The sequence below is a fragment of the Pungitius pungitius genome, chromosome 8 (genome assembly GCF_949316345.1).
Source record: "Pungitius pungitius chromosome 8, fPunPun2.1, whole genome shotgun sequence".
Taxonomy (NCBI): Eukaryota; Metazoa; Chordata; class Actinopteri; order Perciformes; family Gasterosteidae; genus Pungitius; species Pungitius pungitius.
Genome location: NC_084907.1, coordinates 10,644,599 through 10,671,888, shown reverse-complemented (window position 1 = coordinate 10,671,888; position 27,290 = coordinate 10,644,599). Strand labels below are relative to the sequence as shown.

Genomic DNA, 27,290 nt, shown 5'->3' with positions numbered 1-27,290 from the left:
CTCCAGACAAAAAACTCCAGTGAGCCTGTCACTGACAGGTCAATTCTGATATGTGAAAAACAAGACAGTTGACTCCGTGATTGAATAAAAAGATGTCAGCCCAATGCAAGTTTGGACATGTCCTTTCACTGCTCCTGCCCTTAACACTCTGAATGCAAGTCTTCTCTATTGTTTTACCTCATCCATCATCTTAAAGTAAAATCCGGCCCACTCCGCTTGCAGTGGTCTTATCTGCGACCCGAGGGGAACAGTTTATCACAGCATCGACCACCTTTTCACCCCCAGGCCCTGTCAGCTCCTCCTTAAGACCCTTAAACTAGCTGCGGGGAGGGGTCCAGACCGCCCATCGGGTAAACACCGCCAGCCCCTAGCATGCCACATTTCATCCCAAAACAACTGCTCCCACTCCCTACACTCTTTGAACTCAGACGTCCTCGGGAGGAGGCCATCTGAAAGGGGACGGCTTAAAGAAAGAACAGTGTGTTGTGAAAGCAATGTGCAAGATTGGCCTTAAGTCATAAAGTACCTTCCTGGGGTTTACCGTAGCAGGGGTCATGCTCCCTTCAATACACGATAGGATGAATAATTTCTTTACCAGGAGTGAATTCTGTTGAATGTCTTGCTTTTTTTTAACCCACTCAAGGGTGTGGGGCTCAACAGGCCAATGTAAAAAGAGATTTGTTTTTCTGTGGGTAGTTGCGATAGCCTCTAGCCTTGCAAAATACATGAAGCGCAACTGGCCGGAGACAGACAGCAGCATGGGTAAAGGCGTGAGTGAGCGGTTCTTGTTTAGCCAAGGTTACGGCCTTCCTTTTAAGAGGTACATGCAAGATCCTTGAATGCGAAGCAGTGAACATCGCCTGACGTTTACCTCGGGGCCGACAACATGTCTCTAAAGGAAATATAAGAGACTACAGCAGCACTTTAACACTGTGAAGTATAGCACTTTATAAGCTAAATATGAGAGGACAAATAGAGTTGAGTAATACCTTTAACAAGCGAATTTATTCTTGTCTTTGGGCTGATAACTTTGAGAAGAAAATGCAGATTTATACACAGATTAAGGCTTTATGCTTGAAACATGCTTAGCCACCTTCTTGCCCTGAAAATAGATGATTGTGCAGAGCTAGAGATGGGACAAACTAGCCTCTAAGGAATGAGAGCGGGGACCACAGCATGAGCGAGCAAGTGGGGCATAACAACAAAGGTACCCCAAACCATGAAAAAAAAACATAATTATGTATAAACCAAACTCATTGCTCGTTAAACTGTTAAATATCTGGCTGCTAATTATTTGATAAATTGCGCTTACTTGAGCATCAACTACGTGATGTGTAAAACTAGTAGCATTGCAATGCGGATATAAGCTCAGCTTTAGCTTATAAACTAATCACTTCCTGGTTGTAGCTCCAAAAGACATAATGGAGAGTTGCTGCGCTGTGATCGATCTCCAAATGCAGCCTTCGAAGGATGCAGCCAACTTTCTGCCTCAGTCTCAGCAAGAAAGTAACTTTTATACCAGTAGTTTAACAGTTTAACATAATAAAAACATCTTAGTATATCAATGAATATATATAAACTATGTAAATAAAACAATATTCAGAATATAAATACCATATCGTAACTATTATAAATATCCAACATAATTATCAAATAATAAATATATTTAATTATAGGAAAAAAATATTACAATACAAATATATTTATATAAAATCTATTAGAACATGTACAGTATATGTACATATTAAGATGCACCACTCAACCTAGTTTGTTGGGGAAACACACGATCAGTGTGTTGAGGAAAGACCAACTCAAAAGCCCCACAAAACTTCACACATTGAGTTATTATGGATAAAATGTGCCTGTTTTCATCCACGTCCTGGTTGTGTGTCCTCACCAAAGTCCTTAGTGCGCAGCTGGGTGGCGATGTTAACTTTAACGGCGACGTCATGCGCTCTGTGCGAATATACGGCGTTAGCACGTAGCTAACTGGCTAGCTAAACATCCCAGATGTAGAAGTCTCTACAGTAGTGGCTTCCCTTTCACACTGGTCTGTTGTTCTTCTCTTGTACCGAGTTCGGGTCGGGTCTTCTTGGAAGGACACTGGTGGTGGTCGCTCTTGTTCTGTTGTTAAACGACGCGTTGGAGACTCGCCCTGACGGGAGCGCGGCATAGGGCGGGCGAAGGTCAAGCCCAAATCTCAATGAATTTCAGGACGCTGAAATAATAATGTCACTCATTAACTTTATCAGTGATTGGCTAACTGCTTCTTAGACCCGCCACTTTGGGACCCGGCCCGAGCACAGCTGAGTACGTGGAGACAAGGGAGAGGATGTGCAGGAAAAGCATATCTTTAGTGCAATATATCTTAATTTACAAATATCACCAGGTATATAATCCACGTTTCAAAAGCACAAATATTCACTATTTGTAAAATATATATTTGATATTATAAACAACAACATTCTTTTTTTTCTTTAGGCAGGTCACGCTCCGTTGCCTTCTATGGAGCAAAAACTGTTTATTCCCTCAATTTGATGTGAACGACAATGACTACAATGTCTGCTTTATGAATGCACTAATAGATTTTCCCTGCCTGTACATTTAACATTCCACTAGTCACCATGTCATTCGTATTAAGTTGTTCAACGTCTCTGGCCAAGCCAAATAAACGTCTCCAGTCCGTGTGCTTGTACGGTACCCGCTGTGTGTGTGAGGCACACAGCCTGCTCCACATTACCGTGATGGGATCTCCTCCGGACTCCCCACAAGTGAGGGGGGGGGGGACTTTTCGTCCCTCCCTCCCTGCCTTCCTCCGCCCGGCAGGTCCCAGCAGCGCTGTGATGGTTCAAAGATTCCCAGCGCCGGCGCTCACGAGGACTCGGCAGCTCTCCGAGGGCCACCAGCCTGCACGCGACCAGGTACGTTTACCGGGCGGAGCGGGCTGCTCGGCCGCTTTAAACGCGCACTTTGACCCATTCTAGAGACGGAGTGAGCCGCTCAACACGGAGCGGACTGCTTCATTGTTCAGCCTCAGGACGGGAGAGTGGTGCTTAGCCTACTGTTATACTCTTCTTCTTCTATAGTTATCCGGTGGAAACCACAACAGGTTGCCATCTCTCAGCTCAAATATATGTAGTGTTTATAGACGCCGCGTCTTTGTGGTGGAATATTAGTTATTTAGAGGCTCCAAATCTTCAACTTTGCTGAATGCATGTGACAGATATACAAATGTATTGATTTCTTTAAAGGATTTTATTTGTAACACATAGGTGTTGTTACAGATGTCTGAGATATGCCACTAAGAGTTTAGTTGTGTGAAGATAGCTCTGTGCCTGTGTGTATTCCACAATGAGATATAGTCTTCTGTGCCTTACAAAGGCGAACAGCATCCATCTGAGAACTGTAGCAGGTATTTTTGAGAAGTGAAGCCTCCTCTTTCTTGACATCAGGGATTGTTCTCTCTCTGTGTGTGTGTGTGTGTGTGTGTGTGTGTGTGTGTGTGTGTGTGTGTGTGTGTGTGTGTGTGTGTGTGTGTGTGTGTGCAGAGTGACAGACAGAAAAGAGAGGTATCGCCCATCCCGTATACTTTGGGAAACACCAGGGCTGGTAGGCTCCTCTTGGAGCATGGCCAAATGCTCCTGAGTCCAGTACAATGACTGCCAATGACTGATGGATTACCGAAGCTTCCACACTGAAAGTTTAGATCAAGAAAGGCCAATTATTTAATGTGTCCTGTTTCTTTGCTTTGTAGAAAGCTTTTTGAGGTACCATCTTCTCATCTGGCTTGGACAAAACATATATATAAAAATCAGCTTTTTAATTATATGGGGGCCATTCATGAACACCTTGTGAACACCCCAACAATCATGGTTAACTCATAGATGATTCCCCATGTGTTCATTTGAATTGTTGAAGAACTTTGTTCGTCTTTCAAGCCGGCGGGGTGAATGGAATATTAAAACTATGTTTTGATGAATTGAACGAGATGCGGCCCTTGTTTAATAACACCAAAACCACATTAAAATATCTGTTTAGGTATGTTCACTACTTCCCAAACGCATGCATCCTTCCGTTAACTGGACATTTCATTACAGTTTTGGCTCTTAAATGCGGCTGATACATCATTTTGGGGCACATATTCACTTATTGAATGAACTTAATTGTTTTATAGATCAGTTTCCGGCTTTAGATAAGACCAAAGCTAACAAAAGCAGTTTGCATTACTTGTGACCAGTTTCCATGCAGTTGAGTTTCCATCTTTACGTGCGCCTCATGACTCACAGCAGACAATGCGCTCCATGTTGAATTCAGCATTAACAAGATACCTCATGAGCATGAGTCCTAGGACGGAAGGCTGGTTGGAGTGGAGTTTGGAGTGGGGGTGGGGTGTGTTTGCTTGTGATGCATTAATTGCCATGGAAAAGAACGTAGAGTGTCTTTGATGATATATTTGATATGCTGTAAAATTATTTTAGCTCCAATGATAGTGTGTAGTTTTTGTGACAAATTTTAGAGGCATTGATTCCTTTTGTTGATAGTAGTTAATGAGATCATGAGTTCATATACTAATCATTAACTTTACTCTACCTTTTTATTTAACCGACTCCGGAACCAGATGGAGCTGTTTGACACTCCGTGCAGCCTGCGACTCTTTTTAACACATCATTAGGAACTAGAATCATTATCCAACGGAGGCTGTGCCCTTTGGTCTTTATTTTGCTAATTACTTTTAGAGAATGTGCTTTACATACAATTTAGTTTCAAACTCAACTGGTACAGCATTATGTTGTAGTGTTCAGCAGTTCGTCCCTATGGAAATAACAGGGACACGGTGCTGTTATAATTGGACTCTTGTGAGCTGAATTACCAAGCCAGATGTTGGTCTGCTTTCATTTTGCGGAATAAATCTCTCTCTGTCCCTCCCTCTTTTATTTAATGCAGACGAGAGATGGTTCACAGGGGTACCCTGCGCCTGATTCACTGAAGATTATTGGAAGGCCTTGGGCGATACCTGATCTCTTTGGATTTTTGAGTGTACACCTGATGCCATGCCTGCTATAAAAGCTGCAGTAGCGCTGCTGAGGTGTGCGTTCCTCTTTCTCTGCGTGACTGTTAGCTTGGGCCAGCCTGACTGCACCGGCGCCGAGTGTCCTCAGCTGGACAACTGCATTGAAGAAGTGCTGGAGGGCGCCAGCTGTTGTGCCTCGTGCCTACAAAAGGGCTGCACGTGCGAGGGCTACCAGTACTATGATTGCGTCAACGCCGGATTTAAGAATGGAAAGGTGGCCGAGGGCGAGTCCTACTTTGTAGACTACGGCAGCACGGAGTGCTCCTGCCCCGTGGGTGGAGGCCGGATCAGCTGCTACTTCAACAGCTGCCCAGATATGCCTCCTAACTGCATCGACGCGTTGGAGCCGGTCAACGGCTGCGTGCAGTGCGAGCGCATCGGGTGCGTCCATGACGGGCAAAAGTACGATGCCGGGCACTCTTTCCACGTTGACCCCTGCCGGGTCTGCCACTGCCCAAGCAAGGGAGGAAAGCTAAAGTGCTACCCTGTGCCAGACTGTGACCCGCACCAAGTCCATAAACCAATGTTTGCTGCACCAACAGGAGAGGACACGTCTAGCAGGCCCAACAGTTACCCCTACAGGTTTGACCAATTGGATCAACTCATGCCACCGCAACACCTTCCCCCCAATGGGAATCTTCCTCTTTTCAAACCAATGCCATTGGATAAGGACGATCCAGAAGAGTATGATTACGGTGGTACGGCCTTCCCAGACCCCTACCTTCAGTCCTTGGTCTTCCCCACCCATTCCTCCACCTCCAAGCAGGTCATCTCTGTGTCTCGAGGCTCTGAGAGACCTGACCAAACATCTCCCCTCCAGAGCTTTGAAAGACATAGCAAGCTGGAACTAAGGGAGCGACACAGAGTCCATGTCAATCCTGCTGGCAGAGAGGACCAAAAAGAGATCCCCCTGAGAGCTGAGCAAGGCACCATTAGGCCCCATGTGCACACTACTTCTTTGCAACCCTTGCAGGGTCCAACAAGTGCGCAAGGTCTTTTGTTCAGTGACCAGACAACACAGAAAAATTCAGAGAATCCATTGCACGCACTCAAGGGTGTCATTTTTCCACTGAACCGAGGATTGGGGAGTGAAAAACATTCAGAGTATCCTCAAAAGCACCCAGTTCATCATCATCTGAGAAGCTCTGAGATGAAGACACACCACCAAAATGCATCAGATAGTGTGACACCCAGTCGTGCAGGGACTCTGATGAACATTAGTCATCCAGCGAGAGGTACGGACACTCAAAACAATCAGCAGAGATCATCAGATACAGAGGATTTTCCGCTGTACATGTCGAAAAGCCCAGACAGCCCAATCCATCCCCAGGCAAGTTCAAACGGTCAAAAAGATTTACAGGGGACGGTCCTATCAGCCGTGGAGGAAGAAATGGAGGAAAAAATGGAGGAAGAAATGGAGGAAGAAACGGAGGAAGAAATGGAGGAAGAGGTTATGGAAGAGGCAGAGGAAGATTTGGTAGCATTTCATGGTGTCACCGAGCCTGAAGAAAGAGAAGTTCTCTTCCAGACAAAGTCGGCACAACAAGAGAAAAGCAGTGCGGAGTCAGAAAGCAGCAATCTAACAGCCCTTTACCCAGAGGCAACACCTGAGCCCAGCACCAGCTCCCCCTGGAGGCCTGAGTACCCGACACCCCCCGCGTCCCTGTACGTTACCACTTCCCAGCCGCCAGCGAGGGTCAAGCTGAGTAAGAGCGAGCCCACCACAAGGCCAGATCAGAGACTGTTTAAACTGCCCGTTGCAGACCAGGTGGAGGTGACAGAGCCAGAGGAGGGCAGGAATGACTCAACTGTTTTGCTCGTCAAACCGGATGGGGGTAAGTCAAGTTTTGTTGCCAAATGTAATCTGTATCAGTTACATAAATGAGCTGACTACAGATATGTTATACACTCTCAATTTTTAAATATACCTTTGATTGCGGAACCTGGATCTTGCATTAACAATCCAGATTAATCTGAGCAGTTGGGTTGATGGTGCATAGTCCCAACATTTTTAATGTTTCATTTGAGCTTGACTCAGCAGTGACATTTCAATATTCAATTGCCAAAATGAGTTTGTGGTCATTTTTAAATGAATCTATATTGCATCCATTGTTCACTTTTGACACATTGAACTTTTAACTGCAAAGGGGCAAAGACGTGATAACAGGGGGTAGTACGTCCATCAGGGCGGGCCGAGGAGTGAATATTTGTAAATGTGGAAAAATACGGTTCACTGTTTAGGTGTCCAGTTACGTGAGGCTGACACGTTCAAATGCTTCTATTTTACGGATAATTGAAAATTTAAATGTTTTACCTTCCCAGAAGAGGTGCAACGTATCTACACCTAACTATAAAACTTGACCCAGCCGAGTCCCTATGAGAGCCAATCTGCTGCCCCCAACCTGTAAAAGGTTGCACTAATCAACCACCCAAACCGGATCAGCATACAAGCACCTTTATGGATCATATAGCAGCATGCTCAGGGCTGATTGGCTAATTGATCAGCCTTTTGATCAGAGCGTCTCTTTTTGGTGTTCTTTTTGCCTGTAATTTAGTTTACTGCTACGCGCTCCTATGAGTTAGTTTCTATGATATTGGTATAGTGCAATGGTTATAATAGGTCTTTAAAACAGCACGGATGCTTTTGCACTTCATGCATCCTAATTATATCGCTTAACCTCTGAGGAATTATTTCTGCTTCCCTTTTTGAATCCCACATAAATCATTCAAACACAGGGCCCTCCCAAGGTTTAATTATAAGGCATTGTGCTAAACACAACGATTCTCCCTTTTTAAATGCCATGGCTTGGCATGAGGCCACAGAAGGAAGTGAAGACGTTCCCAGGTATCTGAACCGCAAGGAGTCAAACGTCCTCTCTGACCAGTTACCACCTTTCCTCACTCAGCACACAAGGCCTCGCCACTCTTTTACTGCAACGTGCCTGAACCCTCCCAGAGGAGACAGACACGGGACCACCAGGATCTGGATTTGGTTATGAATCCTCTCTGGCCTCCGGCCCTCTCAGATGGTTCAGAGGCAAGTCGCAGATTTAGAGATTTTCATTTGAGATGTTTGAAAGCCACGTGTCTGTTTGCATCCCGACGGTGTAGGGCGGTACCCAGATGTGTGCCTCTTGGATCCTCAGTTGGGAGACAATGAACTCCAGTTTCTGTAGGGGCTGCCTTTTTTGAGTCGCGCAATATAGAAGCCATCCCTGCTAATGACAAAAACACAAGTTGTTCTTTTTACTTCAAAGAGTGGAAAAGGGAATCACATCTGTTTTTGTGCATTTAATATACAACAGCAAATGTAAAATATATATTTGCAGATGGTAGGGAAGCATAATGGACAGTTTTTATTTAAAAGGTCATGGACTTAATATGGGAGCTGAGTTATTGGACCCGTTTCAGATGGATATGAAATTGCTTTGAAAAGGCATAGTATGCAATACTGTAGCAGATCCAGATGTTGGTGCCCTGGAGGGCATAGATAAACTCTACACTGTAGACAAACACTGAGCAAGACCTGTGCCATGCAATTTGATCCAAACCCATCATTTTTCAAGGAAGAATTTATATATTCAAATATAGTTCCATTCAATGGGGGACATAATGTTAACGGCATTTTAGTAGTGGAAATGATATGTTGATTAATTCCCTTGAAAGCCAACAGAAAAGAACAAAAAAAAACTCTATTCCACTTTGTTCCACTATACTTCATGTCTTTGGAAGTGGGGTTGTATGAGACACTTCTCCATGATGTATTTGTAGAAGGCAGTCGGCGCCCCCCCCCCCGCCATGATGATGATATCATGCGATACATGTAGGCAAATGGATGATAAAATGACCAAGTGGTTCATCCATTAGGAGGCTGATCTTAATTGGTTCATCTTTTGATGAGATAATGTTATTACATAATTACTGTCACATTAGATTAATTCTCATTTGCACATTGATTCTTGGTTGAAGGGGTTGGTGTACTGGCTGGTGGATCATGACCTGGGGCCTCATTACAGAAACCTCCAGTCTGATATCGTATTTCAGTTCAGGATGTCACATTTTATGTATTAGAGATACAATTGCCCTCCTACAGGAATATAGCTATTACAGAACTGTGTTTCCTAACTGTCCAAGATAGGAATCCAAAGTCATGATAGAATAGATCGTGTTCCATAATAACACTGATGCCCCAATTCCAAAGTTTCTACTCTAAAAAATCCACATGGCTGTGTCCTCCGCAGCACAGGCAGGAGGGTTACTTATCTGCAGCGGTGGCTGCGTGGCGCTTTATTCCAGATGAACAGCTTTTTCTTCAGATAGCGTATGTGCCCACAGGTGGATGCTCTTAATCTTGGGGTGGAGATGGAGAGGAGGGCCAGCTAGGGCCTCACTCCATTCTGCTGATATGGATGCAAATTAGACCTCTACAAGTCCCAGTGAAACAAGACACAATTGACAAATTGGTATTCACTAAAGCTGTGATAAATAATGAATTAATTGACAACTATTTCAATTAGTTTGTTGAGATAACCATTTGAAGGCTCCGACCTTCTCAAACGGGATGACAGCTTTTCCGCATATTCCATCATAATAAATAGTTGATAGTCTGATGGTTAGTCCTAACGTACCTTTTGTTTCATGCATCAAATTAAGAAGGCATTCATGGGGATTCGGGCTCAACAGGTCACTTTTCCATTAGCTGTGTATTTTTCATCTCCATGATGACTAGATACATACTATAGGTAAATCAATGAATTAGCTACATTCACGTTTAGCTTTGTGGCAGTGCATTTAGTCTTCCGTATGCAGGTAGAAAACTATTTTTTTCCCGCGTCCCAGAATCATTTTGTCACGTGTCGGGCTGGGGCAGGTTGCAGGGAGGACTCAAGCGCAGAGTTTTCAATCCAAGTGCTCTTTATTTTTAACCAAACCAAAACGTGCTCCAACAACGAGGGACATTTAGACAATGACACGACCAGGGACAACAGGCACACGGGGCTTAAATACACGAGGGAGGTGCAGGTGATTGGACACAGGTGGAAACACTCAGGCAATCACGGGACAAGGCAGGAAGTGAAGTTACCCAGGAACACAAGAGACATGCAACTTCAAACTAAAACAGGAAGAGAGGCCAAACCGTGACACATTTATTGTGGATCAAAACGTGTCTCCAATATTCACTAGATTGCCAAATATTTTGTATTCCTTTATTTTCAAAGTTCTGTAAACAATGACGTCGTATAATCTGAACAGTGTGTCTGGGTGACAGAGTGGCTGGTCAATCACTCGAGGATGATTTATTTGCCAGGTAGCTGCCTCAAACTGTTACTGAGACTCCGGTGAGTCGGTCTGGAAGTGGCTTTTCAACGGTGACTGACATGACAAATCAGGCATCATGATAACAGCTGCGTATGAGGTTTAGATTTCCATCTGCTTTTGACAGTTCCACATTTAGGATTCCTTCGAAGTGCGTTGAATGTTGAATTTAAATTTCCAAAGATAGATCTGTCATATATATATTTATACATCAAAAAACATATGATTATTTTCAAACAATGAAGAGCTAGGTTTCAGACAGCAGCTAAACAGCAGCAAGCTCTGATTGACGTTCGTTTGTTATGGCTGAAATGACAGTTGCCACCAAAAGATTTTATGAGACGTAGCTATGGAAGTGCGTCAGATAAAAGCCCCTCAGGTCGGCCCCCCAAAACAAGCAGAGACGTAACTGCTGGGTCCAACCCAAAAGACAAAGCACACGATCTGTTCAAAAGCTGTAAAACTATTTGAGCTATTTCACCAATAAGAGTAATATACACAACTGAGGAAATAAGCCACTGTAATTCACTATAGAAGTTGCAACAAGCAGTTCCCGTTGCATGTGATCCAGATCCAAGGCCCCAGACAGTGCCCCAATAAGAAAAAAAACTCTAATCAAAATGCCAGTCACACTTGCAGGCCTCTACAGATAGGAAGGCCACGGGATATGCTTTGCACAATCTGGATGTCGCATGGTTGTCTGCGTTGCTGTACCCCCCAAAGACACGAACCCCCCCCCCCCCCCCCCCCCCCCCTAAGTTCTCACATCATCGTTCACCCATCTCTCAGCCCTTTGTATGCAGCTAATCTAGCAGATGCTCTGTCAAGTGTTCCGTTCACACGAGACAAAAGTTTCCATCTGTTCACCTGTAATCACACTGCTTCTTCTGGGAAATACAACAGCAAATACTTTGATCTGGAATGTGGAATGTGTCCAAACAGCAAAGTATGTCCACAAAGGTTAAAGGACACGTCTTCATGTCTGGATTAGTGGCAGAGAGGAATTACCTCGAGAATTTCCGTACAAACAGTTCAAACCGAGTTACAACTTACACATTCTTATGGTTATGGTTATGTCTGACTGGACATTTATCTCATTTACATCACATCCCTCTCAGCAATGTATTAGTCGGGCAAACGGGGTAGAAGTCAAGCAAACTCTACATGACAAAAATCAACCGAGGAGTTTGAGTGAATGAAGCAGTTTGCGGGTTGTCCTTGGCTGCGTTATCACGCAAACGCTTCCTCCGACACCACTGCCGATTATGGGCGTTCACATTTAATTATTCATAATGGCTTCCCCAAAATAGCGAAATGATTGAAGGTGAAGGTCGAGAGGGAAAGTGGTTATTTTGGTGTAGTGTCACTGTTTTATCCGTTTATTGGCAGGGAATTACATTGTTTTTCTACACCTGAAAGTCATCTTTCTGGCATTTCCATCACACCCTTCATGTGTTTTACCAATGTATTCTGTTCTGAACATTAGCTGTGAGTTGGCTCTTCGTGAAATAACCTGATGCACAGAAGGTGACGACGTATATGTGGACATATCATATCGACATGATTGGAAAGTTAGCATTGTAACATTAGCCGCTATCACTGAAACATGGGGGTTAAAGTCAGGTTAGCTTAAGGTGTTTCTGTGATTTGACATATATGGATCATTCAAATACATTTTAAGATCAAGATGTGTTTCCTACTAGAACTAGATATTTGGCCACAACTAGATGAGAAAAAAGCAAAGAAAAAGAAAGCCAGAGGCAGGAGTTGTGGTATGAACAGCTGAATTAAGTTTATTGACATGTTGGTTGACAATATGGGGGACTTACTCTGCATGCAGTAGAAAACAGCGGCGTCCGCCTGTGGCAGTGATACATACCATAATCACTTACTGCCATAAATAAACTGTGACAGGCCTACCCAAGAACAAACACACCATTAGATTCTTCCAGATGGCCCTGTAATCGTCTCTCATTATGGGAAAAGATTTCAATGCAGCATTTTGTTTTTGTACTTTTAGTTCATTCAGCCTCCTTCTGCCCTCTCATGCAAGGCAGTCTCCCTGTTTTCTTCTGCCTAATTCCATCTATGTGTCTTCAGATTACTTTAATTATTTTCAGTATGTGTGTGACGATGCTGCACAAAACATGATCAATGAATCAATCAATCAAAAATACATTAAAAATATTCTTAGAGAGATTGAATCCTGACTGAGTATCCCAATCTATCATCCTTAACTTTGATCTGTCCTGTTGAAGTTAAACGAGTTAACCGTGTAGGTTTAACAGTAAGTCTCTTCCAAAGAAAACGTTCAGTAGAGGAAATTACTTTCTCTCTCTGTAAACAAAAGATGTCAGTGGGAGCGTGTTTCCTTGTTTGCTGAACCGTGTTGGTCCGGTTGGCCCTGGGTGGATTGTCAGTGTGGCAAATAAGAAACTCGATCTAGAAAGGCCTTCTGATGTTGTTCTATCTATTGTTTGGGACCTTATGGTTTTCCAGCAAGTTATATAGCATGGCTGGACTAAAAATGGGGAAAGAGCTCGATTTGTTAATCAACCACAGTGGGGCGTGTCCAAGGAAGAGGAAAGTTGGTAAACCATTGTGTGACACCTTCAATCCCCCGGGGGGGGGAATTCACTGTGGCCGTACGTATGACCTCCCTAAAGCTATTTTATATAAATACACTACATGTATTCTAATAATTCTTCCCATTATCTATATCTATAGTTTTCTCACTGCACAGCTCTCTGCTTCCAGTGCATCTTGTTTTAAAGAGAGCTTTTATCCAATCAGATTCAGTCCCTGTGTCTCTATAGAAGAGAGTCCTGAGGTCTCAAATAAGGGGCATGTCAAGGCACACCAGGCCTGTCACGGTTTGGTCTCTCTTCCTGTTTTAGTTTGAAGTTTCATGTTCCTTGTGGTCCTGGGTTAACTTCACTTCCTGCCTTGTCTTGTGATTGCTTGATTGTTTCCACCTGTGTCCAATCACCTGCACCTCCCTTGTGTATTTAAGCCCTGTGTGCCAGTTGTCCTTTGTCGCGTCATTGTCTACTGTCACTCGTCGTGGGTTCATTTTGGAATAAAGAGCACTTGGTCTAGAAAACTCTGCGTTTGAGTCCTCCCTGCAACCTGCGCCAGCCTGAAAACCTGACAAGGCCTTCAAAATAGTTATTGACTACATATTCATTACCCTAAAAATCCACCCAAAGTGTTGTTTCAGTGTTAATCAGACACTGACTGCACAGCGCTGTGTTTTTTTCAACCAAAAAACGCTTTACACTCCTCAGGGGTTTACATGGCTTAAGATCACAAATTAAAAGCCATTGAGGTCAAGAGTAAAGAAGAAACAATGCAGTCAGTCCAGCTCAGCAGCAGGAACCAATCATCCGGCCGTCTATTAGTGTTGCTGACAGGATCGAACTGACTGAGGCAGATCGGACCAAGGGGCCACTACACCAGTTATTTACAGTCCGTCTGATTATCGGCTCTCAAGACGGACGACCCTTGGATGCCCCACATCACAGGCAGCTCCAATCCCCTTGAGTTCTTCAAGTGCCCTTTGTGTGTTTTCTAGTCATTTAATATGAAGTCTGGGTGTGAAAGCAGTGTTTCATGGGATGGATAGGAGGATGGTGTTACCGCCTTGGGGAGTTATTGCGAACTCCTTGGGCCTTAACACTCATTGTCTCCGGCTCATCCCGACCTCCTATATGACCCAACCTCACAAAGCAGTGCTGCATCTCCTGCAGCTAAGCACGTTGACTGTGTGGATGACTACAGATGGGTGGGGTCCCATGTGACGCAGGTGGTTTAGTGCTCGCTGTATTATCCAAAAAGTTGTGCCAATGTTGTCACAAGAGCCCAAGAAATATGATCCTGACTTGGATTGATCACATTTCGCAATATTTCCTTTATGTCTATTGCTTCTGGCATTTTTCCTCGGCTCCGCGTGGAATAAAGCTCAGGCCTGGAGGGAAAAGACTAAATTTTCTATTTATCATTATTGCTATTGTTGTTCCCAGTGTGTTGTTTTCGATGTCATCATCAAGACCAGCTTGCATAAATAACTATAATGGCTTCCATTGATTCCCATCTCCTGTAATTCTAACCTAATAATTATTTCATATGACTCAGCTTAACGGCTTTCTTTTCTACATATCATATAAGTGGATCTCGGAAAGCTCCCGCTTTGTTCTCAGGCCAGTGACAGGGGGGGGGGAAACCGCGTGCGTTAAGCGGATATCGATGTAGAGCAGGGGCCTCCATCTATCACTGGGTTCTCCCTCCACTTTCCCAATGTTGAAGAAAACGGCTTGGTCGCGAGCTCCGGTTTCTTATTTTATGCTGTGACCCCGGTCTCGTCGACAGCCGCTATGGGGAACATCAATCTATTAATTATACCAAAACTGCTTTGTTGTTTTTTTGTAAGGGAAGCTGAGGCAGAGGCAACAAACCCTTGGATCTGCTGTCGAAAAACATTGTTTCTTCTTCAAGACGAGTAGAGCTAATTAGGGGGACAGAAAAATAATCAAAGAAGTAAGCCTGCTTGTGATAGCATAGTTCGCGATGGAGACGCAGAGCATTTGGACCAGTTGGAAGTTTCATCTTTAGAACTGGAACAACAAATTACAAAAATGTTATGTAGCAATGCAAATAGCTTTGGCATATTGTGCTGTCTTTGCAGAAACTGTGTTCATGTTATCTTGAACCATCCAGTGAGACATTTTCCTATGGAGTACTTAGGATAACCTACATTGGGAACGCTGCACAGCAACATGTTTGGTGGATTTCACAAAGGACTTCTTCTATTCACCTCCACTATATTTATTATACCCACAGAAATCTCAGGCTCCATCCAATCACATACGTTTTGACAATCTTTGACCAATTCACTCACTAGCTGGAGAGGAGAGTTTACACTTTATTCCTTTATGGTTTCTTTGTGAACTTAGTTTGGCAGAGCAAACCCAGCAGAGATCACAAAAAATATATATATATATATATATATTGACCAATGAACTCTGTGTATTTTCCTAATATGCGTCTGTTCGCGTTCAATGCATTGAGAACCTCAGATTTCTTTTGAGGCCGATCCTCCCCAACCATTATTTAGGTATACCCCCCCGCCCCTCCTCGCTGCGCCTCGACACACCGACCGGCCCACACAGGTGAGCACGCTGCCACTAGCAGACAAAGGGCCCACGTCCAACAACCCCACCTCCCTCAAAGTTGAAAACCTAGGGGTAACACTGCATCTGGTTCTCAGATGGAATCCAGGCCGCTGCTGGACCAGAATGATCGGGCATGATGCACAATGAAGTGTGAGAGGACGTCCCAGAATGCCAAGGAAATGACTCATTAGCGCTCTTCTGGTGTAAATTAGTTCAGAGTTTAGGAGCCAATCCAACGTGTTTATGAACCATTTTAGCTGAAAAGCTGAATCGGATACAAAGGTGGACTAAAGTTTGGTTGATAAATACTGGGATTTTGTGTTTTTGCCAAACTGCTGTCTCACATTTGGAACGCAGCGGCGTCCAGCGTTTCCCACGAGGCGGCTGGAGCCGGGCCCAGCGCTCCGCTCTGGAGCGGCTCTGTTGATGGCTGTTTACGGCTGATGGATTGCGTGGCATGAAAAGGGGCCGGGCGGTGGTGGGAGGCCGGGTGGGGCACGCTGGGCGATCGTGGGAGATTAACATTTCTAAGGCAAATAGCAAGACTCGTCGAGAGCAACAGGGCGCCGCGCGAGGGGAAGGGGGGGTGGAGCACATTGTAGCTCCACTCCAGACTTTGCACACGGCGAGAACAAGAGATGCCTGCGCTGCATCGTCTTTTGTTTGAGTGAAACCACCAATTTGAGGGGACGGCCCTGGACTCAGGGTGAAGACAGTACTTTTAAGCCAACAGTAATGTCCCCATCTGCCTCACAGATGAGACCCCGGGGGCCGAAGTGGCAGAAAAGAGGTAGAGACGATGTCACTCGCATAACGTTGTGTGCTCATGTGAAAGGGTTGGTACGGACTGACCTTCAGAAAGTATGACTAAAAACAAGGCTGTTGTTTATTAAGGGACATCGAGGTGACGTTTCCACCAACTATGCACACAATGAGTTGCCACTTGGCCATAAAGTGAATCGAAAGTGAATCTTATAAACAAATTTGTCAATCCGTTTTTTGTCATTTAAAACATTCAACCAATAGGAATAGTTGTAATGATTGTGATCTGTCTCGGATTTAAACGTTAGAAAGTGACATACATGTTTGGTATGAACATACAGCAGAGTGTATTTAGTCTTATGGCCTTTGGAATAAAGACAAACATTGGAGCCATTTTTGCTACACTGCACTGCAATCAGAGAGGGCAACAGATCAAAGCCTAATACATTATCTGTTGTACTATATACTACATGAGCCAAAGTAACTCATCACACTTTATTAGTGAAGATTAGCTATAACCCCTATCGCTGCACAGGTATGTGGAGCACCTCAGCTTACTTTACTTGTTACTATTAATAATAAGAAGGTCAACTTCTTGAGCAACTTAAGCTCAAATATCCCTACGACTCCCTAAGAACACGTGCCTGGCCAAATGCTGCCTTGTAAGTGGCGTGTCATCGGCACAGCAGCTCCTCGTGTGTCCAGAAAGCGGATCAATGAATCCTGTGCGAGGCAGAAGCAGGGCGACGGTGGCGGAGCAGCGGGGACCGAGGCAGTTAGCATCCTTGCATTGTTCTAAGCCATTACTGTCCCTGGCCTGCTGGTATCATTACGGCGAATGGACCTAGTTGGTCCATTCATACTCGCTTCACAAATGAGCCATCAGGTTTTCCTTCCAGGAAAAGCTCCACAGGAAACAGGGGTTGTGTGACGGAGGCGCCGTTGTTTTGTCTTGGCGTGCAATCAAACCTCTCTATGTTGGTCTTAGTTCCTAATACCCCCTGCTGAATTTTAGGTTTAACTTTTCACACTCAAACTGTGGCCCCAGTATCAATCACACGCTTTTTACATCAGTTTGAAGCTTTAAAGTTTCACCCGTCCTTTGTTTTACATTAGCCATGAATGAATTGTTTTGGTGTAATGGCCACAATCTTCCTGTTTATCCACCTGGTTTCAAGCAGCAGCAGGCGTTCGGATCAACTATCTGCACACTCTGCCAGAAACATACTGCTGGGAGTGTGTGGAAGTTAAAAGGAGTGGGACGATTAATGAGTGGGAGAGAAACATTACTAAAAGGGGCCGTAATGGAACTTTTGATTTCACTAAGTTGTTTATTTAACCCTGCCAAAGCCTCGTGACGGCTAAACAAGCACAACGTTTGACTGCTGTGTCGCAATTAATAAAAAAATAAAATAATAATTTGATCAGAGGACAAGAACAAAGCATAAACACCTAATGGCACATATAAACAAGCATCTTTTTGCAGTGTGTGGAAACATCTGTTTGCAGTGTGTAAAAACATCTGTTTGTATTGTGTATACAAACGGATGTTTCTATGTGTATACTGTATTTAAGTACGGAAGGAAACATAAATGTAGATGCTGTTGATTAATTGGATGAATATTGTAAACACATTGAGCAGGTGACCTGATCTCACTGCATTCTTTACTTAGTTGTTTATTTATTGATATTCAGAGGAGAAACTGGACCACATTAATAAGGCTCATCAATATTTGGGGTGATCGGTCAACAAATTACCATAGCGTCAGAGCAGACCCCTCGCCACTGAACCCCGTGTTCGGCCCCTCAGTGCGGGGCCGCCACGCGATGCCAGCCGGTCCCATCTAGTGGGAAAGGACCAACCTTTGTCTCTCTGGATGAAATAAAGGAGGACGATGTTCTGCTCCTTGTCCAGATTCACATGATTCAGATGATCTATGAGGAGCAAAGTGGGAAGTGTGTTGCCTTCATTCCTCCGTCCTCCCCACGAGGGGAGACACATCTGGATGTGTTACTGGGAGCTCGCATTGGGACTCGTCTTCCTCACAGATTACTGCGGCTGACATGAAATTGGAGAAGAACACAGTTTCCATGGAATGAAACACCAATGTTTTTGCTGGTTGAAATAAGACGTTCCTCTCACTTTTGCTGTTTTCCAAAGAAGGTGCTAGTGAATTGTGACAGCCTCGTTTTAAAGAGGAGTCGGCACTGGGGGGAGACCCGGTGCAGCGAAACTAAAGAACTTCCAGAGTGAACCTCCAAGCGGACCTACTCAGGACGGGGTTAGCCTAGTCGGGACGTCCTACACAACGTGTACACACAATGGGTCTTACATGAAGGAAATAATGCCCGCAGGAAAGGGCTTAATCTGATTGGTGCTTTACTGGGCCTCCTGCGGGCCGATCCTCAGATGTTAACGTTTTTTAATTACTAGAAGAAAGCTTCATGCTTAACCGGATTTCTGGTGGTGCAGTGCGCTCATCTCTCCTGTGTGTGTGTTTTGGACCGCTTTTCCGTTGAAATAATTCTGGTTTAGGTCTTGAAAGTTACACAACTTAATTTCAGAGCAGTGGAGATATGAAGACTGAGCAAATTGTTCTGTACAGTAGAAAAGGCTGACGGAGTTGGAGTGAACGCAAAAACAAAAGCTCTTTGTGTGTTTGCTGTTTTCCAAAGGCCACAGTGGCAAGTTGTGTGGTGCGTGAATGTGTGCGTGCCAGAGCACTCATGCCAACGTCCGGGTCAAATGGTCACTGCTCGTTCGGGTCAAAGGGTCACTGCAACGTCAGAAAGTTCTGGACCCAGTGATGGTTTGGTGCAGCTCATTACGCAACACACCAGCAACACAAATCACCGAGCGCAGACACAAAAACAACCTTATAATAATAGTAAGAATAAGCTAAAAGTAGTACAAACAATGCACTTCCATGTCGTGGTGTGTGGGGGTGTCACACAGCATTCCAGACTCCTGTACATAAGCAGTCACTGTTCCACTGAAATGCTGCGGGCGTCCAAAGAAAGCACTTAGACTTTACCTCCCCGTCGCTCGGGTCCGGCCGCACGCTCATAAGCGGCGACTCTTTGCCAATCCGTCACACATTTTTGTTCCCAACCCAGTGCGTGGACAGCCGTTGGATATATTCATAGAACAAACTGTAACTTTCTTCAGACCTGGGCAAAGTTTCCAATCATAAAATGGGGCCCCCGGTTATGGCAACGTGACGGCTCCTCTTTCGTCGGCTGTAGAAACCCTCAAGGCGCCTTTGAGGCCCGTAGCAGTCTACCACATGTTCCTCTGGGCTTCTGTCCGCTCCGTCTAGCTGTGCAGAAACCGGGGGGGATTTACTGCTTCTTACCCGTCGGCCTCCTGTGTGCGCTGTTGATGTAGCGTTCACGCCCGCGCGTCTCCTGGCTGCAGGTTCCGGGGCCTCCGTTGAAGGGCAGCTGCAGAGCTGCTGTGCTGCCGGCCAGAAATGGGCCTCGGAAAACGGCCACTGCAACCACACGGCGCTGCTGAGCCAGGACGTATGCGGGTGAGTTGCTGTGGGAGCAGGACAAGTTCATCTTACTCACTTTAGTTTTACTAGTACTTTTCAGGCTGTTCACTAAGAAAATGCAAATATCACAATGCACAAATGCCCATTTGGACGAAATAATGAACTGATTGTAATTTGGAGGTCATTGTGTTTTTTTGGCAATAGTTCAAGAACATACCATTACAATGGGATGTCATTAAATACGGACATGGAACTTGGGTGTGCCGCCAATTCCTCTTTACTAGTCTACCATCCTGCTCTCAGGGAACTTCGCCTGTTTGTCTCCACCTCTCAAGTTCAAACGAGCCACTTTTCCTCTTTTTTCACTACTAAAAAAAAAATATGTTGTATAATGTTCATTTTGTATCTGCACGATTGTCATTGTCAGTGTAGTGTATGACTATGCCTGTGTGTGTGTGTGTGTTTGTGTCAAGTGTTGCATGGAAGCAGTGCTGCCTGAGCTCCGTAAAGGAGAGCCAGTGTGAACTGGGCATGGCGTCGGCCCGAGGGGGGGACACCTGTGTAGTGGAGAAGGAGCACCAGTGCACAGAGGACTCTTACCAGGTGAATTACTCTCACACCACATGACGTCTCAATGGAAAGTGATGGAGAGGAAACCACAGGAAGCCCGAGTCCTTTATGGTATGCCTTCGTGGTACGAAGAATTCCATGCTGCTGCCACAATAAATTGATGAAAAATCCAGTTGATTTCAGACTTTAAACATGTTTAAACCAACCCCGGAATGCACTGTTGTTTTTGCCTCAGGGAGATTGCAATTACAGATACGGGTTCCAGAAGAGAGGCTTTTAAAAAAGGTCAGACAGTGTATTTGTCTTTATTGGCCAGCAGACCTGTGAATAATGGGAGTCATGCCTTCACCCACATTTAGCATTCCCCGGCTCCTCCAAAAGGAAACCCGACGCTTCGGCAGCTGAGCCTAACTGCTGTGCCGGCTCATTGTTTAAGAAGAAAGTTTTTTTTTTAAAAGGTGAAAGATGAAAGTTTTCTTTGCATGACATCTGCAACTAGTGAGGCGGGGGCCCTTCCTCTGCTGGTTACAAAAGGTAACGGCCGGTGGTAGTGAGAGAGCTGAAGGGCACCCTGCTGATTGGCTGCTGTGTCCGGACGCACAGGTGTGCTGCAGCTGCTGTGCCCTCGGCTTGCGCCTGCGCAGTCGAGGAAGGGGCTGTGACGCCCACCGCTACCTGGGCTACCCGTGCGGGCACGTCTTCCTCACCTGCTGCGAGGAGGAGGAGGAGGAGGTGGAGAGTCAGATCCCGCTGAGGAGGAAGCTGAAGCCCGGGCCGACGTCTACGCCTAGTAAAGGTACCAGTTACCCGCCGCACAGCGAGCGTTTCACTGACCTTCCAAACCCATTCATCACGCATGTCGTTGTCGCCCAGTAGGGCACGTGAAGCCGTTTGTAGTCAGAGCTGCTGGAAGAGTGGCGAATGAAGAAGAAACATGTGGGTTCTTGCATCTGGATTATTATTGGAATGGATTCATCATAGCTTGTGATTGTCAGGTTGCAACCACGCCGTTGTCACGGTTTCCCTTTTCAAAATGTATTTTTGCTTTAACCAAGCAAAGCGTAAACGTCCAACATAGTTTTACTTCATTTTTAGCTTTACTTATGCAACCAAAACAATTGGATAGTTGCAGGAGATGGAAGTACTTGCTTATGCATGAAGAGATGCGCATGGAGTTGAGCGGGTGCCCACGTGTCAAAGTGTCCCTCAGCAACACACGGCAGCACACTGCTCCTGATGCGTGGGACGGGTTAAATGCAGCGGATCATGAAGAATACTTTCTTCTTCTTCTTCATCCTCATTAGAGTTTAGACTATTGGACGCATTTGAACTCCCGGGAAAACGGCGTGTATGCTGCGTGATCCGGTTTGCCAGCGAGTGGCCATCCGGAGAAGTGGGGAAAAGGTGTGTGCAAGCTCCAAGGAATCAGGAACAGACGGCTGCCACGGCTGTTGTCTCCTCACTTCAGCCAGCAAAGTTTTCCTCTGCTGCCGAAGCATCAAGCTCAGTGACATTCACGTGGTTTTTCAAGCAGCCGAGGTTCAGGATAAACACACCTTTCAATACCCTTTAGCAGCTCCATCTGGTTAGTGAGCTCCTCTGCACCTTTAGCGCACTGGCCTCTGAACGTGTGAGCAGTCGGAAGTATTAAAAGGTGTGATGGGTGAAATGAGACAAGAATGATTATGGTCAGACAGTAAGTGTCTGTGTTTGTCTCTCGGGCACCTGTACTGTGTTTTAGGGTCGCAGCGGAGCTCACAGCTCTGTCCAGCTGTTTAGTTCACATAAAGCATCATTAGTCAGCCTCCGCGGCCGTACTCTAATGGGAATAGTTGCCAGTCTCCTCTCCTCAACGCCTGTTATTTCATTCACGACATCAATGGAATTCCTCCTCATCGCGCCTAACTGCCGGCTGCCGCTAATTGCCCTCAGTTTTAAAATGGAAATTTGAATGATGTCATTCTGAAGTGGGAGTCGAACAACCCGGTAAAAGCTGTGAGAGGTGTATGAGCTGCAGAAACTGCTCACCCTCTTAGGCAGCATGTTGCGTATAGCTCTCTCCTAATGCCTAGACTGGAGGGATGAAAACAAATGGTTGAGATGCACTGTAATTATTTCCATGGGGATATGTTTTCAGTCTTATGACTCACTGCCTTTTAATTAAAACAGGAAACATTAAATCCTCTGGATTTAAACCCCATGCAAATACTGTGAGAAATATTTACTGAAATCCCAAAGCTGGGTCCATCGCAGCTGCAGCACATGTCAGACCCGGAGCCCTCGTTATTTATAAGGGTGTCTATGATTTATCGACATCCGTGCACGGCTCTGTTAGTCCTTGGTGCGGCTTAGTTTCGGCACAAAGCTCACCTTTCCAATGTAACAGATGGTTTAGGCATTAAAGCTAAGAGCATCAGTCTGAATGTTCACGTAAAGGAGGATTATGTGTGATTTTGTCCAGTTTAAACCATAGACTATATATGAGAATCTGACAGGGTTGTCATGGCGTCACCGGTTGGTTCGTGGACTACCGTTTTATGCCTTGAGTGTTTCCATCGTCATTGCCATCTTGGATTTTGACCGTCACCATTTATTCATTAATTAGACTGGAGGAAGGGCCTAAAGATGCTCTACCAGCGACCTGTCAATCCCAATAAGCCCGCCCTAAATCATCTGCTTTATGGTCTAATTGACTCTAAATGGACCGTAATTTACTAAATGAACATCATGCTGTATCGAAGAAGACTAGTGATTGAGAACATAAACCCATGTGTACAATGTTTACTGAGGGAATAAATCAAGAAACAAGAAGTAATTGTCCCATAAACTTATGTACAAACTGAATTATCTGTGCAATAAGAGGACTTTCCCCCTAGTGGTCAGGAGAGAGAATGCAGGTTTAAAACACTAGCATCGGATTCACTAATCAGAGCCGTAAGGTGTAGTCATTTGTCAGTTTTCCCTCCTGATCAGGCACTTTTGTCACTTGAGCTGTAATCCCACACAGCTAGCCAATAACATGGCGTCTGTCTGTAGGAGTAATGCCAGATCAACTGCTGCAGGCAGAAGTCATAGAATGTTGTTGACATGGTCCCCACATGGAGTCAGAATCTGCAACGCTTTTTCCTCCAGTTTGCTCCTGCTGCTCCTTACAACGGCTGAAGTTCTGAAAGCGCTCACACACACACACAAGCAAACGCTCATTTTTGCTGTTACCGTCCCATCAGACACATTAATTGGCTTGGTTGCCTTGCCTCAGGAGAAACAGAGGTACCTTTGAGCCCACCTCCAAAACACTTGGACCACCAGTACCAGGGGCTTTGTAAGTTCCTATAGTGTTTCCTTAACTAATGAAACCTTATTAAGGGTCCCAGGACTAAGGTGAAAGTACTAACTTGCCCGACATTTTACTTTTTTGGTAATGTTAACAGTGTAGGAAACATTCTAAAGAAGGGGCAATTGCTCGGTCTCACTAGGCAGCCAATCAGCAGGGTGCCCTTCCTTCATTGTTCTCTCCTGTCCTTCAAGTCTCGGACAGGAAGTTCCCCAACCAGGCCTTGTCAATCGGCGTCTTGGATGAAAGCGCCAACGCAGTGGGGGAGCTGGAGGACGTGGACGAGTGCCGGCTCTACGCGGGCCAGCTGTGCCAGCACACGTGCACCAACGTCTGGGGCTCCTACCGATGTGGCTGCCACCGGGGCTACGTCCTCCAGCGGGACGGACACTCTTGCGCCCCAGGTGCTGGAACTCCCCTCGGAAGCCTTAACCATAAAACAGCAGCACTCATCTTCACCGTTTTTATAGGGATTCTAAACTAAACAGAATCCCGATGGCGGCAAACCTGAAATATTTTACTTTTAAATCATTAAGGTACCCCAGGTATTGAGTAGGTCTCCCAAGAGACCATTTAAAAAGAATTCTATGTATCCACGGTCGATATTACTGTGATTATGGGGCGATTTAACCAACAGCAGATTCCCTCATCAAAAGCCGCTTATACAGGCTCATCAAAATTCCCCACGACCTCAAATACGACATACATTCATTCACAAACCTCTGCATGCTCTTTGAAAGAGGACATGACAGGTCCCAGGCTGTATGTCTTTGTCATTAAGGAATAAATATTACACGGAATATCACCCTTTTTGAAATTGTTTTTGTGTATCACTGTTGTGTGAGTAACTGGAAGGACACAGAATCATATCCCTTTCTTCCTGGTCTCTGTTTCCACGTGCAGTGAGTCCCGATGAGGACAATGGAGTCCCAGAGTACGGCCCCGCTGTGGTCCCAACCCAAGGAGCCTCACCCGGAGGGACCACTCCCAGCCTCGCCCGCCTCAACCCATGTGCAGGTAACGGCATCGTCCAACCTTTGCACGCTAAACGGCAGCAAAGACACGACAAGAGACGACGGGCGCACTGGATTCGCTGCTGACCTCCTCTGCAGCAAGTTACCTTTTCAGGTTGAAAGTAAAATGCACCGTACGTTTTCGGAGGACATCATCTAAGTTTGACTTTCAAACATTTCCTGCTCTCTCAAAGCCAGAAAAGGGTGAGGTGCAGCTTCGTAGACAGTGAATGGGAGACAGATTTTGTCTGTCTCATTTGTTCCACCCTAATGAGATGTATTGTATTGAGGTCCTGTCAGATTCGAAACAGAACGTGTTGCTGTAAACACATTCTGATTCCTCCTCGTTCCCTCACTGTCAGAGGACCTCACAGATTTAAACTCTCAGCTCTGTAGGTTTTGGAATTGGAGATTTTTTGGACCGACTTAGTCCCCCTCCTTGACTTGACTTTAAATTGTGAAATGTTGGAATAAGTAGACGTCCAATCCAACTGTCCTTATTGGAAATGATAGGTGACCTCTTCGTAAGCATACGGAATGCAACAAAATGGCCATCCCAGCTTCCCAGGGAAGGATTTCGTTGACACATCAATGGAGGGACTCTTCTGACTCTTGATATGATCATGTGATCCCTGTCCTCAACTCGCTGAGTCGTGGCCAAATTGTTCTAGAGCTGCTCAACGGTGTTGATAATGTGATTTCTGGACGTTTAAGTGTCATCTCTAGTGGTCTCAGTTACATTTGTATGGAGTGTAATCACATAGAATCATATTCCAACTGAGAAACAATAGTGACTGATATGCTTAATATCTAATAATTTAGACAAATATTGATCTCCATCTTTTTTTTAAGCATTGTAAATAAAATGAATGTATTTTAAAGTAATCCTCCGTCACACACTTAGAATTCTCACTTAAAAAACAGCCCACACTTAAAAAAATATATATATTTGAATATATATAAGTAATTTCCATTTATTTTGAGCATTTTGTTTGATTTGTGTTGGTCACATTGCGTTTTGAACTTTTGTTGTTTGCATGTGAAAAATCAACCCTACAAGAAGCTGCCCTTTTAAAACTATATTTAAACATTGGCGCAATATTCTTAATTATTATCATTCCATCCAGTGTGGTTTTAGAGAGCGTTTGATAAGAGGAACACTGTGGTGTCTCTCACCTGATGTCCAGCCAACAGCGAGCAGAGTGCATCTGCTCAACCAATCAGCCCTGCTTCTTCATTCAATCATCGAGACGGGCTGACGCGTGTCTCCCGTCTCAAAGAACTCCCTCGTGACCAGAGAAAAAAATAAAAGAATAAAATGTGGCCCAGCGTCTTGGCCACAAGCGCCTTCACTCATAAAATACTCAGTCGCAGATGAGCTGCGCTGCAGCAGCTTCACGAGCCGGATCTCGATGAAGATCAGCAGGGCAAAGCCCCCCCTCAAGGAAACCCCCCGCTCCTCCTTCAAAGGGTCTCTTATAATATGCTAATCAATGTATTGAACGGCCCTCTGACTGACATCGGAGGGGGTGGGGGGCATGTGTTGGTGAGCAGCCATTGGGAAACGGTTCCGGAGCCTTATTAGGATTTGGGGCCTTTAAATTGTGTGTATGGAGTCTCGAGGAAGCCAAACTCCAGAGTCACATGGACGGCAGAGAAGCAGCTGGACATGAGTGCCCCCCGCAACCCCAAATGAGGGCGGGCACAATGACGCAGCTTTCATTTGGGGCCTCTTGTCTTGCAGAAAACGGGCCCTGCGGTCAGCGGTGCGCGGCGGCGGCGGGCCGGGCCAACTGCTCCTGCTTCCCGGGGTTCTCCCTGAAGGCGGACGGACGCGCGTGTGAAGGTAAGCGTTTTTTGCAACGGACAAAGGAGTTGTCGTGTCCAGACACCGTTTAGTAGGAGGCAGCCACGGCTGAAAGAGGACAATGAAAGTCCTGTGAGTCCAAACAATGCTTTGACTGACTGGGCTCCGTGGAGCGTTATTCAACCACGACCAATAACTCTGTAGCAGCTACTCACGGCGTCTGTTTACGTTCTGACCTTCAATCCACAAAGTTCTGCACGGAAACTTTGGACAAGGGGTGAGGGTCAGAATGAAGGACAGAAAAATCAAGTGTGCTCTTTACATGGTGACATTGTGCTATATTTTTGCATTATAAACAGAGGTGTGGACTCGAGTCATGTGACTTGGACTCGAGTCAGACTCGAGTCATGAATTTGATGACTTGAGACTCGACTCGACAAAACGTACAAAGACTTGCAACTCGACTTGGACTTGAATACCGATGACTCGTGACTTGACTTGGACTCGAGCCCTTTGACTCGAGAAGACTTGCTACTTCCCATGAAAACTGGGGGAAAACATTTTCACACGGCCGCGCCGCTCTGTTTATCTGCATCTGTCAAAAAAATGTGCGCCACCTGTATGCAGAGAGCGCGCGCTGCCTGAACAACATCCAATCACTGCAGTCCATTTGACCTTATCAACGAGACAGCTCGTTCATGGTTACAAAAATCGGGATTTTTGAACCCGGATTCAGACTCCGATGGAAA

The 27,290-nt window shown here is 45.3% G+C and overlaps 1 protein-coding gene across 2 annotated transcripts in view; it reads left to right on the top strand.

The window, feature by feature from the left end:
• Window positions 1–2,831: 2,831 nt before the first annotated feature.
• fbln2 (fibulin 2) overlaps window positions 2,832–27,290 on the top strand; it is a 39,789-nt gene continuing 15,330 nt past the window's right edge. Inside the window, exons 1-8 of one of the 2 annotated variants that reach the window (XM_037490341.2) lie at window positions 2,832–2,921; window positions 4,945–6,906; window positions 19,739–19,853; window positions 20,291–20,420; window positions 20,991–21,183; window positions 23,916–24,125; window positions 24,625–24,738; window positions 26,479–26,580. In XM_037490341.2, the coding sequence (XP_037346238.2) occupies window positions 5,052–6,906; window positions 19,739–19,853; window positions 20,291–20,420; window positions 20,991–21,183; window positions 23,916–24,125; window positions 24,625–24,738; window positions 26,479–26,580 (2,719 nt within the window). In that variant the 5' untranslated portion in view covers window positions 2,832–2,921; window positions 4,945–5,051. Of the gene's footprint in view, window positions 2,922–4,890; window positions 6,907–19,738; window positions 19,854–20,290; window positions 20,421–20,990; window positions 21,184–23,915; window positions 24,126–24,624; window positions 24,739–26,478; window positions 26,581–27,290 lie in introns of those variants that run through there. The other variant, XM_037490342.2, reaches the window with a different exon arrangement.